The sequence below is a fragment of the Epinephelus moara genome, chromosome 2 (genome assembly GCF_006386435.1).
Source record: "Epinephelus moara isolate mb chromosome 2, YSFRI_EMoa_1.0, whole genome shotgun sequence".
Taxonomy (NCBI): domain Eukaryota; kingdom Metazoa; phylum Chordata; class Actinopteri; order Perciformes; family Serranidae; genus Epinephelus; species Epinephelus moara.
The window spans coordinates 3,632,178-3,650,468 of NC_065507.1; the positions used below are offsets into that span (position 1 = coordinate 3,632,178).

General features: G+C 42.0%; 1 protein-coding gene across 1 annotated transcript in view; it reads right to left on the bottom strand.

Moving 5' to 3' along the window:
• The window catches only part of LOC126400883 (chloride channel protein 2-like), a 230,559-nt gene that overhangs the window by 31,165 nt on the left and 181,103 nt on the right, over window positions 1-18,291 (bottom strand). Inside the window, exons 16-19 of the mRNA XM_050061878.1 lie at window positions 17,554-17,744; window positions 12,798-12,909; window positions 6,674-6,744; window positions 6,147-6,221 (exon numbers count right to left, since the gene is read on the bottom strand). Of these exons, the coding sequence (XP_049917835.1) occupies window positions 6,147-6,221; window positions 6,674-6,744; window positions 12,798-12,909; window positions 17,554-17,744 (449 nt within the window). The remainder of the gene's footprint in view (window positions 1-6,146; window positions 6,222-6,673; window positions 6,745-12,797; window positions 12,910-17,553; window positions 17,745-18,291) is intronic.

Consider the following 18,291-nt stretch of genomic DNA (forward strand, 5'->3'; position numbering starts at 1 on the left):
GATGGATATGATCAGATAAACTCTGTGTTCGTCTGCTTTGTCAGGGCTCCTGGGTGTCTCCTAACCCCCACTGTAAATAGATGTAATGTACGTTAGGAATAATAGGCCCAATAACACGACCTCTTTCTGACGAATAATACAGCATGCTGTGGTGAATCAATAACGACATGCTTTATCCCTTTTGAATTTCCCTAAAATGAAACCTGTGGTGTAACAGTTATTGCTTTTGAAAGTTTTTTTTCTAAATTCTGACCTTTAATGTAGCGCCCTGTCGGGACAATCAATGTGATTATTAACTGGCAGAGGGCAAACGCGCTGAGCTCTTGCACAGACGCTGCCTCAAAAACAGACAGAGCATGTAATGAGCAGTGCTTCTGCTGTAAATGTGTGAAACTACTACATTTTGTTTTGATTCATCTGTTTCATTACTCCAGTTGAAGAAATGAGTTGCGTCATTCACTTCCTCCGGTTTGATACAGTCTCTGTGGTCTTTCGCTGCCACACAACTCAACACGAGCGCTGTGGTGTCATGGTGTGAAATACACACCTGAGGGTTCATATTTTACGCCACCAAATGAAAAACACTCCCAGCGCACCTCCTCTGTTACTAATGCCAAACTTTTTGTTGAGTACCTCAAGGCGTGTCTGACTTCTGCTGTGTAATTGCGCAGCACTGATTGTGTTAAGAAACTGAAGTATTGAATTTTGGGACCTTTTTTTTGTCGTGGTATTTCATAGCTGTGACTGGTCAAAATTGGCAGGAGCTGGGCACGATCTGAGAACACAATGCTGTCAGTGTTTTTCCTTACTTATCAACAAGATTAAGACTTCACAGTGTAATTTATCAGCTGTATACCAGAGGTTTACACACGAGCCCTGGAGCGATAGATGACGAATGATCTGACACCGCTCTGTGCTTGTGAATGATTGAAAATGTGTACAGACTTCAATAATTGTCAGACACCTGAAACTAATGGCGCTCCTTAAGTGCCTCAAGAATAAATCATTGATAGCGCTAATAGAGTTACAGTGACACAATAATGACTGAGAATCAGAGGGAAGAAGAGTGTGTTCTTGTATTTTATCTATACTAGTCCATACCCATTGAGTGCACAGTTTCACATGGTGTGTGTTTGGGATACAGGTCATAGGAAATTGCAGATTAAATAGTCAACTGAACCCATTAAGAAGAGCAATGTATTCAGACAGAGTGTTTGTGAATTTGATAGTACTATTGCAGCCACAGCAATCGGTTGCATTTTAGCCATTTTTCTGTTGTTATAGTGCCACCCAGTTGCCAATTAGAGTTAAATTTCTCCAGTCACCTTGAGGCGTCCTGTTCTACATATCTACTAAGTTTAGTAAAAATCCATATGGCGGTTAGGCCTAGATAAGAAATGAGCTCTCGAGCGCCCCCATTTTGTTTGATGGGGTCAATAATGGAGGGGTCCCCTCAGATTATGTGTGGTCATATGCCTACAAAGTTGCGTGGTGATGGGTGAAACCCTTGAGATGTTATACACCTTTATGTGATGAGCCACGCCCTCCGCAATATTCATTGCCTTATAGAAGCTCAGTTTTAGTAAGTTTTCCAACTTTTGCCAAGAGGGAACTTTAGATATTGGTCCCTAGATTATGTTCACCCAGTTTCATGCAGATCGCTCAAACTTCCTAGGAAGAGATCCATTTGAAGTGTTTTTCAAAAAATTCAAAATGGTGGAAAATCTATATAAGCGGAAGTTATGGGTTCTTGAGTTTGCAATTTCAATGGGTTGCTATAGCGCCCCCCTTTGGCCAATTGATGTAATATTGCTTCATTGGCATCCTCCCATGACCCTCTACCACTGTGCCAAATTTCACATGGATTGACCAAGTCAGTGAGGAGAAAAACGTGGAACAGACACACACACAGAGTTTTCCTCATTATATAGTAAGATTCAACTAATGTTGGGGACAAATGAAGATTTCCATTCAGGTCTGTGGTTAACAGGCAGACCTAGCAACTTACACCCCTTTTCGACAGTCATGGACTGGCTCGGCTTGGTTTGGGCTATCACCTGACCATGAGGGGCTTGCACTTCCATTACCGCAGGGCTACCTGCTTGAAGGTTTGTCTGTAACTGATGACAGCTTGTCCCGACTGACGATGTTTGAAAGCAGCGGACTGATCCACAACTTAATTCCCCTTTTTGCTGCATGTGTTTTTCCACAGCAGGGCAGGTAAAAGAAGTTTACCTGTTGGAGGTGAGCTGTTTGCAGAGGTGCAGTAAGAGCCTGTTGTCTGCAGCTCTTCATAAACATCTCACTGTGGCTGTTTCTGCTTTCACTCTTCCTCCCTGCTGTATTATTACACTCTCCTTTACTGAAGAGATGCTGCCAAAATAAAGTTCTGCTAATTCAGTGATGAACACATTTAATTTCCTGGCGAATCTCCACAATAAAAGTCCCCTGTTCTTTTGTATTGTATAAACTTTCATTGTGAAGCTGCAAATCAAGGAAATTTTGAGTTTCCGAGCAGCAACTTCACACAACTTCTAATCCGGCTGAAAACATGAAACAGTAAAATAAAGCAGTTATCTAAAGTAAAAACAGGAAGCAGGAGAGAAACTAAACTCCAAACCACAGAGATTCAGTTAGAAGCTACAGACGTACTGAGAGCTGAACACTAAGACACTTTTAAAAACTCTCAATCTTGACGCACATTTGCTGCAGGCAATGCACACTGAGCCAAAAACATGTCCACACAACCGGGACTTACTCAGTAACGTCTGGCACCAGACACCAGAGAAAAAAGCCATCCCTTCGCTTCCCGTTTGAATGTAAAGCTAAACCCTGTTTTTTTTTTGTCCCAACCATGTGTGTGTGTTGGCAAAACGTAACCGTGTGTTTTTGTTGAAGGAAATAAAAAAAAGTCAATTTGCCAAGTTGAAATGTTTCACCTTGCGCAGAAAATTTGGGTTTATCCCAAATAAAGAGACCAGTGGAAAAAACACAGAACTGACTCCTGGTTTTTAGGCTGGTCAAAGTCACACAGCCACAGTCAACACACACACAGTCCATGGGTACGTAGCTAACTAGCTATAGCTAATGTCTTTACAGTTAGTGCATCGGTTGTTTGGGTTGAATAAACACACACAAAATAACCAATCTGTCAGTCTAGCTCACTGTAACAATGCAGAGCAAAATTTTACTTAAGAGTGACGTGAACACGCCTTTGCGTCATTCTAGACTAAACTGTAGTAGCTTATGTTTCTCTGATGTCTGGATGGTGGCAGTGAATCAGTAGAAAGATTTGGCGATATTTAACAGCTGTGACTTCATCAAACAGTGTGAGACATTATCAAGACAAAGACCCACTGTGTGTGTCAGTGTAGCCTTGCATCGTAATACTGGACTGAAACAGACATGTTGAGAAGAAGTGTGGTTAAATGCTCACCCCAAATAAACTCTTTAAGCTGGTTGGTGGCTCCTAGTGAATGAAATGAAATTATATGTGATGAGTGAAAAACAGTCTCATGCTGATTTGTGAACTTTATGTGAGAAAAGATAGATTAGGAATAAATCACTGACTTTGACGAACAGACAAAGATCAAATGTGTGAACGTGTTGTGTCTGCGTGTGTGATTATGTAATGCTTAATAGTGTTTGATTTTCAGAAATTGATATCTGATAATTTGTCATGCAGCGCTGGATGTTCTATCGTGGAATCATTTTTCTCAATTCACAATCAGACGCTTGTTTCATTGACTGACATGCACCGCTGCTGGAGGGGATGCGGTCACTGGTAATTGGACAGTGGGCTACATCCCAGTTTGTGGTGATATTTTCCAATACCTCCCAGGACTTCTCATGCATCATCATTTCAGCACAGCTATTGCTGGAGCGCTGTCATTCAAATACCTGCCTGTTGCTAATGAAGAGATATGACGCTCTTATCTGGATATTAAACGCTGCATGCACAGAGAAACTGGCCCCAACATGGTGCTCCCCCCCGACTGCACATTAAACACATAAAACACCACAGTTTCTTTCATCAGTTACAACAAATGCGATGGGATTCTGGGTCACTCCAGGGACAAGGCCTGCCCTGTGAGGCCGTCACTGATTGGACACCTCGGGTGACACAGCTGATGATGGACAGCACGGCATGCTTGGTTGAACAACCTCATCCTTGTAGACCACTTGACCACAACTTGATTTTAAAATGAGAACAGAGGTGGAGCAGGAGGGCGGCTCCTGGGGCCCCAGCCATGATGTTTTCCTTAAAAGCTCCAAATATCATCAACTCTGTCATTCAGGTATGTACCCATGTTGTTGTCCTAATAATGCTATCCCCTAAAGAAATCTAATATAGTTGTTGTTTTGTCAATCACGCAACATTTGAGGTATGTTTGTTTGTACAAAATTGAGACACTCCCATTATAAACTGATGCACATTTAGTAGAGCTGTGCATTGCTCTCTCCTGCAGCATCTTATTTGATCCGAACACTAGCAGAAGCAAAAGTCAGGAGTTTTAAAAATCTTCACATGATGGGTCTCATTCATGAAATGTTAATAAATCTGTGAGTCGATTTGCAGATAAAAAACCTTGGTACTAAAAACCTACAGTGGATTCATGAGCGCCGCGGGAAACTCGGATTTGATTGTAGGCATGTGTGTAGGAGGTGATAATCACTATGGATAGGTGCATCCTGTCGACTTGCGAACATGGAGCAAACAGAGAGAGAAAGAAATGGAAAAACTTTTCCAATTTCCTAAAGTTATTTTATTTTAGGTGGAGCTGATCTGTTAGTAGTGGTGTGACAGGGACAGGTAAATCAAAGGCCTGGAGGAAGGTAATGAATGCCGTTAACTCTGTGTCCTCTGTTGTAAGAACCATCCAAAAAGCTAAAACGAAAATGGTTTGATATGAAACTTGGTGCAAAAAATGCACAAGTACACACACAATAACCAAAACAGCTACAGGAGGCTCCTCCGACTCACCGCTCTCTGCTGCAGACGAGCACCTTGCTTGCATCATTGGATAGACCTCTCTGTCAGTTTGACCTCAGCCTCAGCATTGTTTGTCACTGTTGTAAAATTAAACTACTGTTAAAACTAATGCAGGCAGTCTAATGTCGGCAATAACCCACCGTTGAGTTTAACAACAAGTCAGATAGGCGTAAAATCACACTGTCTAACTCCAACTCTGCCAGAGACAGACGCGTCCACAAGTCTTATTAAATCAAAACTTGAGTTGAAATAATGTTTATATCTCCCATTTCGTGTCTCTGATAGTTAAATTAAACAAAAGTGACATACAGTTTGGGGCTGCGGTGCGTAAAGAGGGCAGAGGAGGAGCAGGTTGGTTTGTTATTTCATTTATCAAGAGGACAGCGTTTTCCAATTTTGTATGAAGTCGATTTAAATAACTTATTCACTTTCTTAAGACCCTAATCTGGAGCTTAAATCTGCTGAATGTCAACATATTTATCTAAATGTGTTTAATTTCAAATCTTTTGTCATGTTTAACTTAACGTGTTTCAAAGGCGTCTGCGTATTATGAACACAACAGAGCACAATACAAACTAAAACTGTAATTTCTAGTATGACAAGCAATATTTCAGGCAGTCCTTATTACACCCGCACTACGAGAAGTCAGAAGCAGGTGTAGACTGCGTTAATACTTATGAAAAGATCGGAGCAGCTAACATATTGATGAATGTCGAAATACAGGTAAATTCCCTTCTGCGAACAGTTTACACACAAATTCATTCTGCTAACATTTCATGAACGAGACCCAATGACTTTAAGGACCAATTATCATGAGCATGGTGTTTCAGTTGTCAAGTGTTCTCCATAACCTCAACTGACCATTAAACCAATGAAAAGAGGTTAAGCTGAATGGATCCTAGCCTTAGCCAATCACGTAAGCAACTAGAGGCAGTGACAGGTCAGTCGTTGAGGTTACAGGTTGTACAAGGAGGAGAGTGTTCAACACTTTTTGGCACGATGGCACAGACTGGCTTTGGCTGAGGTCTCAGTCCATCGGCATTTGGGATTAGCCCTGGAATGGGATGGTGGGGTGATAATCGGTTGATTGGCTGATGAACCTGTTGCCGGGCGGATTCCAGGCATTTGGGTAGCCCTGATCGGTGGCTCTTACCACTACGGATATCCGGACTCGTTTGGACGGCCTCCTGTGCTCAGGAGATGTGGGGCGCTCCAGGTTGTTGTTTTTCTTCCGGGCGACCAGAGACAAGCACACAACGTTAACAACAACCTCAGCGTCACTTTGACTTTGCAAACAAACTTGCTTTTGCAACGTCAGTTTGACCAAACTTCACTGACATACTTACTTATTCCTTTGAAACAAGTCATTAGTAGGGTGGTGCGGGAGTGAGGAGATTTTTTAAAGCCTTGCAGGATGCAAGGCTGAGACAAAGTGAAAAAGGTTTTATATTGAAGCTGACTGAGATACTGTGTGTGTGTGTGTGTGTTCTGTGTATGTGTTTGTCTGTTTGTGTGGGAGGTACTGTACTGTAGAGCGTGAAGGACTGTATGTGAGAGATAGCATAGGACTGTGTGGGTGTGCACAATGTGTGAGCGACAGGATGTGAGCCACTCTGTGTGTGTGTGTGTGTGTGTGTGTGTGTGTGTTGTTGGGTGTATCTGAGGACATGGCTCTCTCACCTCCAGGCCTTCTGTGTCTGGGCTGGCGCAGAACAGGTTCTTTAAAGCAATGCCCGAATTATCCTGTGGACCTGAAAGAATTCAAAAACAGTGAAACAATCAGATATCATTGCTGTCTGTCTGTAAGGTGCTGATGTGCCTTCTGTTTGCAGACCCCATTTTATAGGTCCTATCTAAACGAGCATTACAAAAACAGCTGTGTCATCTGCAAAAGAATCTGTCTGTGACCGGCTGCTGTTTCTCACTGGAAATACATGTGTAATGTTGGCGATGTAAAGACGCGATTAGGCGCAAATTCCTGCAGGATTTCGCGTCATACATTTATTCCCAAAAGTTGAAAAATCTGAACTTTAGCGACCAATTGTACGGCGAGAGCCAATCAGCATTGAGATCCTCCGTGGATGTGTGTCATCGAGGACATACCGGCAGATATTCATTCATTGATTTGGCGATTTCATGTCTGGAACGTCCGCATCTACGATGGGCTTGAGACGCGCCCGCGTTGAGAACTTAATTCAGATTATGGAGTTACTCTCTTATCCTGATGCCTCCTCAAGGAATCTGATCCCGTTTGATTCGGCGGTGGGAACCTCTTGCGACTGCATGCCTTTGCTGATGTCGACAACCTGAGTTATTTGGGTGTATGAATCAAGTCAACACAAACTATTCTATATATTCAAACACACACAACATCAGACTTGCCGATAGGGCTGTCAACGAATATTCTAAATTCGAATTTAAATTCGAATTTGAAAAAAATATGGACCTTCGAATGTGAAAATTGATATTCGATTGTGGAGAAAAAAAAAAAAAAACACCACCGCAGCTGTCCTCTTTGCGAGTGGGCGTTGGCCTGGGCCGCTGCACTGAACTCACTGCATAAGGCCACACCGCCCGCGGAAGTGCTGCAAAGCGCAGCGCACGAAATTCTCGCGCGAGCCGGAGCACTTCCGTTCACGTCAGACGCGCATTTCTCCACGCTGGTCGACAAGCGATTCTGCTCCCAGAGAGGGGGGGCGAGCGAGAAGTCCGCGGTCATTTATAACGTAATGTTATAGATAATTGTTTTATGTGTATTAATGTGTAGGTATGTAAATGTTTTCAAAGACATTTATGTTGAAATAAAAATACCTACAAGTAGTTATGTTTCCTTGTATTAATACATATACAAGTATATTTCCTTGTATTAGTTTGCCCTCTTGTGGACATAAGGTGGGAAAAAAAATTATTATTATTATTTATTATTATTATTTTTAGAAGAAATATTTGAACGTCATTTTTTAGCAATTTTGACAGCCCTACTTGCCGGTGGTAAAAAGTTTTGAAAATGCAAGGACAAGTGTGATTACCTCCTCTCGTAGCCCTTATTAAACGCAGGAACTTAACATAACATGCTGCTATAAGTCGTTTTAGAAATGAACAGTCCTGGGGCTCTCAGACAGGAACTGCCCACCAAAGAGCTCCCCAAGAACTTCATACTTTTAAGGGCTTTTTTTGTTTGTTCACATTCACACCACCAATAGAAATGCTGTAGTGACGTGCTGTAAGCAAGCCGGCAGTTAGCATAGCAACATCATGCTATCGATGATTCTTTTTTTTTTGCCATGTGTCTGTGTTTTCTTCCATTTTTTCATTACAAGCTGTTGTTTCTGTTTTGTGTCTGTTGTTTACACCGCTAACAGGCTTTTAAAAATGGCGGTTGTCAATGTTGCATTGGCTCATGTCTTTGGCCAATCGATGTACACTTTCGTCACTGACTACTCCGACATTGGAGTTAAATAAGTCCCTGAAAACGGCGTTCTAAGGCTCCGATCACCAAAAACCTCAGGATTATGTTAGACAGCACCGACTCTAAGCTAAAAACATTCCTTTTTTACACTGCCCACTCCTCCCTGTAATGGTTATAAACTTATTTTTAACTCCATTTCAAATAATTTTTAATCTCTGCACCGCTTTTCTGCACGTTTGCTATTTTAAATGGTGATTTTTTAAAATTGTAAATTATTTAGTAATGAATTTTACCTTTTATATATTTTCTTTTCTTTACTTTTTTAATGTAAATCTGTATCCTTTATTATGTTTCATATTCTGTTGCTCTATAAAGCACTTTTTGGGCTGTTTGTCTGACAAACAAAGCAATTTAACACATCATCTTTGGCTTTACAAAACCAAGTATTTTTCAATACTTTTGTAACATTAAAAGAAAAATCATTTACATTTTATAGACAAAATGATTAATAAACAAGTTTTTTCAACAATAAAAATAACTGCTGGTTGCAGCAATAGTTGTCTGTCCAACAACCACAAGTAACCCCTAACCTACCAATCAGCATGTAAAAATGACGCACAGTTGGTCCTGTTTATTTCCTGAAATTAATGTTTTGTAAAATACAGTGGAAACACAGAAAGAGTGTAGAACCAATGTCTCAAAAGATTCAGGTCATTGGAAGCCACGGGTTTCAGGTTGATTAGTACTTTAAGTGGAAAAACGGTACATAGCCTCAGCACTTAAACTCAGCACAACATGGAGCTATTGAACAAGACTCAGACAAATTGTCTGGACACTGTGAGTTACCAGAAACTAAAAAAAGACACAAATAAATGCAGAGTGTATGCAGAGTGACCCTGGCCTCACTAATGAACCAGAGAAAACAGACTGTCTGTTCTGCTGATGAGCAGGAGCTCCACTGCAGCCTGGAGAGACACAAGAGTCTAATACCAGGAGTTTGACACACTCTCAGACCAGAACTAAACTCAGTGTTTCCTTGGGAGAAAAATCTGACATTGCCACACAGTGAACTGTCTGTCAGAGCGTGTCACAGCCAGGTGACAGCAGGTGTCACAGCCTGAGGGGAAAACAGTGAAACACATGAAACTGTACAGAGCTCCTTCACAGTCTGACTCCTCTGCTCCTGTGGTTCTCACATTACACTGTCAAACTTTATTCCACACACATGCTCATGAATACACACTAAATTTAAGTATGAACATATTGGCAAAAACTGAATATAAGTATGTTTGTGTTTTTATTTCCTTGGAATGAGCTAGTTCTATCTCGTCCTCATCCATGGAGTATATAATTGGCTATTTATAAAACAAAACAAACAATCTAACTACTCATTCTCATTTCATTTATAACGCTACAACCATTTCATTGTATATTGTATATATTTCAGATTGTCTACTTTACTATTTTATTATTTATTGTTATTTTATTGTCTGCTTTAATATTTTATTTTATTTATTTCATTGTCTATTTTAGTATTTTATTTATATCTTCATCTTTATCTCTTGTTTCCATTCATGCTGTATTTCTATTTCTACTTTGCACGGAGCATTGGAACAAAACAATTTCCCCCCGGGGATTAATAAAGTATTCTGAATCTGAATCTGAATCTGAATCATGCTGCACTACCGTGTTTCTACAGTAGCCTAGAAAGGACAAACACTGGCTCTAGATAGGGCCATTTGCATTTTTGCATCGTACACTGCAGTTAACAGCCCCTCTGCAGTGAGGGCATCAAAAACACAGACCTTTTAACATGAAACTATTTCATTCAGTGTTTTTAACAGTTTAAATCACCAGGTGTGTTTGTTTCAAGAGGCAGAGACCTCTGTGGTTAATTTGGTTACCAGTTAAAATCCCATGAATAATGAACACTGAAGGAATCTGAAGTGGGAGTTCACACATGTGAGAAGTTTCAGCTGGTTACAATCTGCAATCCTCACAACTAGATGGCACTAAATCCTACTGTATGAATCCTTCAAACTGCTCCTTTAAGTGATGACTAATAAGTACACAGTTGTGGTTAGCGGCTCTTGTTGTTGATGAGGGGAAATGTGGTTGTTTTTTGTCTTTTACTGTATGAGCTGCTGGACAGCTGAATTTCCCTTCGAGGATGAATAAAGTTCTTTCGATTTCTATTTCTCTGGATGCTATGCATGATGTCTACGAAAGACGTGTACTGTTGCATCAGACACAGGTGAAAAAACCTGTCCTTTCATGTCGGCATGATATACAACTAGTGATGTCATGAGAACCGATACTCGCGATACCTTTCGATACAATGATGAAAAAAACCTGGCAATACTCATTTTTTGAAAAATCGGAAGAACCAATACCAGCGTAAGAATCGGTGCTATGACTCTTCCGGAACTGATGGGGGCAGCATACGCCATATAGCGTTACAGTCCGTGCCTACATTCAGAGCGAGGGGGTGACGAGGAAGAGGAGAGAGCGGCTGCCTGCTAAAGCCCACATTCAGAACCAGTCACGGCCGCACTCTAGACCAGAAAATAGATCTGCTCGCAATATACGCAGTTTAAACACCACTTTGTTTGTTTATTAATTGCTTTTAACTCATTTTGAATTGCTTCTGAACCGTCCGTGCTCCGTGCGGAGCTTTGTCCAGACTCCGGACATGTCCCTCTCTCCTCCAGCCCCTCCCCTGGGAGAGAGTCCGGTGGTCTCCTATTAGCCCAGCCTTCGAGACGTGCAACACTCCGTTAAATCTCATTCAGTTCATCAAAAAATATCCCAATTAAAATCTGTAGCATAATAAGCAGATACAGTATGTTCCGTGTTATTTTGTTTAATTTCAACAACACAGAGAACAGCTTGAACAAGCTGCGTGTGAGCTAACAAACAGGGTTTTCACTCTCAGCAGCACGTGACTGCGCATGCACGTCTACTTCTGAAACACAGCGGTTGGGATGCGTTTGATTTATTGTACTGGGACGTTTGATTTTTCCACAACTGGACCACGGACATGAAAAAACGCTGTTTGCACCAGGACAGGACAAACACTAAATGAAACCAACGAAATTCCACACATTCTTGTGGTCGGCTCAAACGCTATCAGCGGATTTAAATAGTAAATATTTAAAGAGTTTATTGAGTTTATTGCGGATGCTGATCAATGTTTTTTTACAACAAAAAATAAGTAAAGAGGAAAAGATAAAAAGATAAAATATAAGTAATATCAATGTGTTGACAGAAATGTTATTTTATATGCAAATATTTTAATAAAGTATTTCTTGTACATGGGATCTTAGGAATTTTATTTTTACCGTGGTATCGACTTTGGTATCGAGTATCGTGTAATTTTACTGATATCGGCACCGACTACTGAATTTTTGGTATCGTGACATTCCTATATACAACAGGTCGCCGCTATTGTTCAACGGCACCCGGCTGCATCCGAGGGAAACGGTAGGACAAAAACGAAAGTTAAGGTGGCAGAATTCCGGGTAGGGCAGGTAGGAGGGGTGGCGGATGGTCCAGCCAAAGGAATAACTTGAAAGGATGAAAGCAGCTACACTACCCAACCACTGAAATGTCAGAGTGTACGTGAGTGGACACAAACAGACACGTATTTGCTGCAGGCAGTGTGAACTGAGCCAAAAACAGCCCGGTCTCACTCCAAAGTTGTCGAAAACTGGTGCTTGGTCAGTAATGTCAAGCGTCAAACACCACAAAAAAAGCTGTCCTCTCACATTGGCAGGATATACAGCTAGTTACTGTTATTGTTTAACATTGCCCTGCGGCATCTGGGGGAACACGGTGGGCAGGCAAGTGGGAGGGGTGGTGGATTGGAACAAATGCAGGGTACCTTGGACGTCATATGTTAGATTTTAATTTCAGATCCTAAACAACAATTCCAATCCTACACTTACTTCTCTCCTTCAAAGTCCCAACACAAGACAGCAACGCATCACGAGATCAGTTTCACAGGCACTTTTTCCTGTACCACCTTACAGAAACAAGGTCAGAGATCGTTTTTGTCATACTCACACTGAAATCTGGAACCAGATCCCACTACATTAGAGCACTAACCTCTACCACACATTTCAAACATACACGTAAACACTATCTGATACAGACAGTTGTAGTCAGTGAATCCTAAAATAGATTTTTCATCATCTAAGACACGGAGAATGAAGAGAGTGAGAGGAAGAGGTGCAATTAGTGTTATGTGAGTTTAGAAACAGAGAGGCCATTACCCACACTCCTTCTGGATCTATTATATCGCCTATTCTTTTCCTTTTTGATTGCCTCTTCTGTCTCATGTTTGGAAACTCTCCCCTGTGTGTGTGTGTGTGTGTGTGTGTGTGTTTTTCTTACTGGTGGGGATCTCGGTGGGTCGCTCCACCACAGACGGTCTCTTCAGTGCAGGTTTGAGGGGCTTCTGAGGGACTGGACGAGTAGGGCTGAAGGAGGACTCCTCAGTAGAGATCTGCACACACACACAAACACAGATACATAAGAAACAGCACTCATAACGTACAAACCCCCAATCAACCCCCCTTTTTCTCTTTCTGCGGACTCATTAGACAAATGAATGTGGTGCTTCGGAGTGATGAGATGGAGGCAAATCAAAAGGGGGAAACATGGAGAAGAAAAAAAAAAACAAAGGAGTGAAACCAGTGGGAGTTGAGAGCTAAAATAAGGGTTCTCATGTTCGCCTTGATGTAAAATTTCATGACTTCAATGACTCTCCACGCTGGCATTTCCATGACCTACAAAATATTTTTGCTGGGTTATGTTAATGTCTTTCTGAAGCGAGGGAACAGTCTGGTTTCAGCCGTAAAATGTTTCCCAGATCAAATGCCTGAGTGAAACTCGCTCCAAATATATTCAGCTGTAATTCTGTGAAGTTATCCATTTGTAAAGTCATTAATATTCCTGATATACTGGGCTGATCATTTTAATTTAATATTGTACATCAGCTAACTGGAGTCTCTGTAATACGTCTCCCATGTTTTATTTATTCAGTCTTCGGATTTATCTTTTATTTAAACAGCAATCAACAAAAGAACACACGAGTGTTTTTGAGTTTCCGTCTTATGTGAGTAACAGAGGTGGGTCAGCCATTGTTAACTCGCAAAAAACAAACAAAAAAACCCCTTAACATTTTTTTTTTTTTTTGCTTGACGGTTGGTATATTATGCTGTTTCAGAGCACTATAATAAAAACTAAGAACAGCTATCATCCAAAAATAACACACAGTCAGTTATCAGGACGTTTAATACAGAGATACCTGTCAGTTTTTCAGGCATTGATGAAAACAGCACAGAAAGACATGGAGAAAGTTGGAAAAAGAGGACATGACGTCAGAGACAAAAAGAGAATCGAGAGAAGGTATGAACGTCTCTCACACACACACACACACACACACACACACACACACACACACTCCTTCCTCCCACAACCTCATCCACGCCTGAGGGCGTTCCACCTAACCACTCACTGCAAACTGATGAAAGAGAAATGAAGACAGAAAAAAAGAGATAAATTGTCATTTCGAGCACTACGGCCCAGGACCTGGAACCAATCTAGACATCTACCTTAAATCATGTTTCCCTTCTCTGTCTTTGTCTTACACCACAGCCCTGTACTTCTACACATCTGAGGACGGTCATTGACATAACACGTTCCCTAACCAGGTAGCCCTAACCTTAACCATCACACATAAATACCTAACCCCAACCCCTACGCCTTCCTAGGGCTGCGCTATTAATCAAAATATTATGATGGACAGGATCTCAAGGCGTCAGAACTGCATCTCTGCTTTTTGCAGATGATGTGGTCCTGTTGGCTCCATCACATCGTGACCTCCAGCAGGCACTGGGGCGGTTTGCCGCTGAGTGTGAAGTGGTCGGGATGAGAGTCAGCACCTCCCAGTCTGAGGCCATGGTTGGGAGTGAGTGAGTACCACCACAAATGAAGGAGTTCAAGTATCTCGGGGGTCTTGTTCACGAGTGAGGGTGGAATGGAGTGTGAGATAGATCAGCAGTTTGGTGTGGCGTCTACAGTGATGCAGGCACTGTGGTGGACCGTCGTGGTGAAGAAGGAGCCGAGCCAGAAGGCAAAACTTTCAATTCACTGGTCCATCTACGTCCCAACCCTCACCTGTGGTCATGAGCTCTGGGTAGTGACTGAAAGAATGAGGTTGCAGAAACAAGCGACCGAACTGAGATCCTCCGTGGGGTGTCTGGGCTCAGCCTTAGAGATAGATAGAGTGAGGAGCTCAGACATCCGGAGGGAGCTCGGAGTAGAGCTGCTGCTCTTTCACGATGAAAGGTCAGTTGAGTTGGTTCAATATCAGGATCCTCCTGTTAGAAGTGTTTCAGGCACGTCCCACTGGTAAATTAGTGCAGTTGTAAAGTCGAGTTTCTTGCACCTCAGGCAGCTTGCGAAGGTGAAGCCTTTTCTTGCACATCAACACTTTGAAGCAGTAATCCATGCCTTCATCACATCTCGGCTGGATTACTGCAATGCACTTTATTTTGGAGTTAGCCAGTCCTCCCTTGCACGTCTCCAGTTAGTCCAGAACGCTGCCGCTCGTCTGCTAACTGGAGTACGAATGAGAGAGCACATTACACCCATCCTGGCCTCCCTCCACTGGCTGCCTGTGCACTTTAGAGTTCATTTTAAGATCCTTTTATTTGTTTTTAAATCTTTAAATGGCCTCGCCCCGCCCTACCTCTCTGAGCTTCTTCACCCCTACGCCCCTGCCCGGTGCCTCAGGTCAGCTGATCAGCTGCTCCTTGAGGTACCGAGGTCCAAGCGAACGCTTAGAGGAGACCGTGCATTCTCCGTTGCTGCTCCAAAAATGTGGAACAATCTACCTCTGCACATCAGACAGGCCTCCTCACTGTCTGTTTTTAAAACCCACCTTAAAACCCACTTTTACTCACTGGCTTTTAACCCAGCATGAGACCTCGTTCTGTTTTTATTTGTTTGTTGCTGTTTTTATTGTTTTTTTTTGTTTTAACTGCTTTTTATTATCTCACTGTTTTGTTGTTTTATGACCTCCTATGTACAGCACTTTGTTTCAGCTGTGGTTGTTTTAAAGCGCTTTATAAATAAGTTGAGTTGAGTTGAGTTGAGTTGGTAGGAGGCCCCGGGGCAGACCAGAACCCGCTGGAGGGATTATATATCTCATCTGGCCTGGGAACGCTGTGGGATCCACCAGGAGGAGCTGGAAAGTGTTGCTGGGAGAGTGGAGTCTGGAATACTTCGCTCAGCCTGCTGCCTCCATGACCAGACCCCAGATAAGTGGATAAAATGGATGGACGGATAAATTATCCAAATTGCAATATGGCAAAATTGCAGGTGCTGCAGAGTTTATTATTATATTTTCAGTGAAAATGAAATGCAAAATTTGCAGCCCCACTAAAATTACAGCTCAAATCAAATGATTGCAATATGTCAAAATATTTGAAATATGTTTTTTTTTTTTTGTAAATCATGCAGCCCTTACCCAAACCTTAACCTAACCTAACCTAAACTTCTTGTCCGTTCCTAGTGCACAGACTGAGCTGACAAAGAAACCTTTTATGTGCTCTGCTCCTCTCACTTGGAATAATCTCCAAAGAGATTTTAAACCACATCAACTGCTCTCTACTTCTTGTCAGTGTGTGGGTGTTCTGATATTTCTACATGTTACTGTATATCTTTTATGTGGTTTTTTGTGTTGTTGCTTGGCTGTAACTTTTTTGTATGCTGCTGTCTTGGCCAGGTCTCCCTTGAAAAAGAGATCATCGTTTTGTTTTGTTTTTTTAAATTGCTATTTTAATGTCTGCACAGTTTGCTCTGTTTTCTTATCGTTGTCTTCTACATCTATTCTATTTTATTACTGATGTTGTTTTAACTCTGTACCCACCTATGTGCAGCACTTTGGTCGACTGCCGTCGTTTTAAATGTGCTCTAGAAATAAATCCTGACTTGACTTGACTTGACTTACCTGGTTAAAAATGGGTTAAAAAACCCAACTTTAACTTGAACCTTAAAACCCTGTCTGAACTCAAACAGGCCTTTGAAGGTCTGTACGAAGGCGAGGACCAGTCAAAATGTCCTAATTTTTAAAGAATGTCCTTAATCTAAATGTTAAACATAAAACTTAATTGGTTCTCAGAAAGATAGCTGTAAAAGTACACACACCTGCGCAGTGTGTTTTTAAATTAAACCAACATTTTTCACCCTCACAGTCCTTCTTATTCCAAACTTCTCTTCCAGTGCAACAGATGAATGACTCTGAAACAGACCCTGTGATGTTTGTTTTGTTAGACTCATTCTTCTCTTCCGTGTTTGTTTTCCTTAAAATAAACTTTCACTACCAAAACTTCAAAGTTTAGTTAAATTAATATTGGATTTGTTCCTCTGGTGGACATTTAATAAAGAAGATGTCACAAACAGTCCAGTCTGGGTTTAATTTTATCTCCGTGCCGCGCATAAAAAATGTACAAGTCCTACAAAGTTAGTTTAGCTGGTGGCCTTAACGGTCGGCGATGGGTTGGTCAGTCGGCCACTTTGGTCCAGACTGAAATATCTCATTAGCTATTGGACAGATTGCCATGACATTTGGTGCAGACATTTATGTTTCCATCAGGATGAATTGTAACTGTTTACTGGTGATTCCTAAACTTTGCGTCTAGCGCCATCATCAGGTCAAAGTTTTTCTACTACTTCGGTTTATGACCTAATGCCTGCAAAACTAAAAAAACACTTCCATCCTCAGCTGTGCTTTTGGTGCTGATCAACAAATGTTACCAAACTCATCAGATGTAAACATCATCAACATTTTACCTGCCAAACATTCTCATGTGGAGTTTGAGTTTGTGCAGGTGGTGCTTCCTTTTCGTGTTATTTTAAGTAATAGTCACCTCACCTTTGCAGGGATTTCTTACTTTGGCTTTTCTTTGAATAGCTGGAAAGAGTTTTGACAGTTTACGTCCAACTCTTCTGGGCTGACAAGCTTGTAAACCAACCAGCAGTCAGCCCAGTTTCCAGTTTCAGAGCCTGTGTTTCATTTTGTACCATGAGCAATGTGTAAACAGTCAATCAGGCCCAAGGCGTTTTCACTGTGACCTCTGACCTGGAAGCGGACCTCCTGACTGGCCCGGTGGGTGCTGTCATCGCTGCCTGTGTTTGACACAACCGACAGGCGTTTCTTCTCCTCGAGGGCTCGTTCCCTGATGTACTCTAGCCGTCTGGGGCGGCCGAGCTGCATGGAGAGCAGCGCCTGGAGCTGGGCACGCTCAATGGAGCCCAGCAGGATCATGGACTCTGTGAGACACAGAAAGGAGGTGAGGAGAAGGAGAAACAATAAGGAAGAAGGTGGAGGAGGAGAGAGAGTGTTGTGAAAGACAGAGTAGGTAGAAAAATAAAATGGGCAGGTGAGAAGCAGGAAGGAAATAGAGAGGGACAAGAGGGATGAGAGGAGACAGTAAAACTTGTTTCAGGAGGGAAGAGTGAGCACACTGCAGGAGATTCCTAACACATGTTGCAGCACTGCAGAGAGCTCAGCTGAGTTACATAACAGGAGCCCAGAATGCAGTGACTGTGTATTAACTAGCGAGTGTGCGAGTGTATATGTGTGTGTGTGTGTGTGCGGGTGGCAGCTTGCTTGCTTTAAGTAATTGCCTTTGTGACAGTACGTGCTGATTATGTATTTGGCTAAATGCCGCAGCTAATTGTTCCTGCACGATTGCATAATTGAGACGGCGTTGGAATACCAAATTTGCACTTCAGTGAGGTGGTGAGTGCCGTGACATCAGCAGGCTGTGCCCAGGAAAGTTTGTCAATCAATCAATCACTTTAATGAGTACGACAC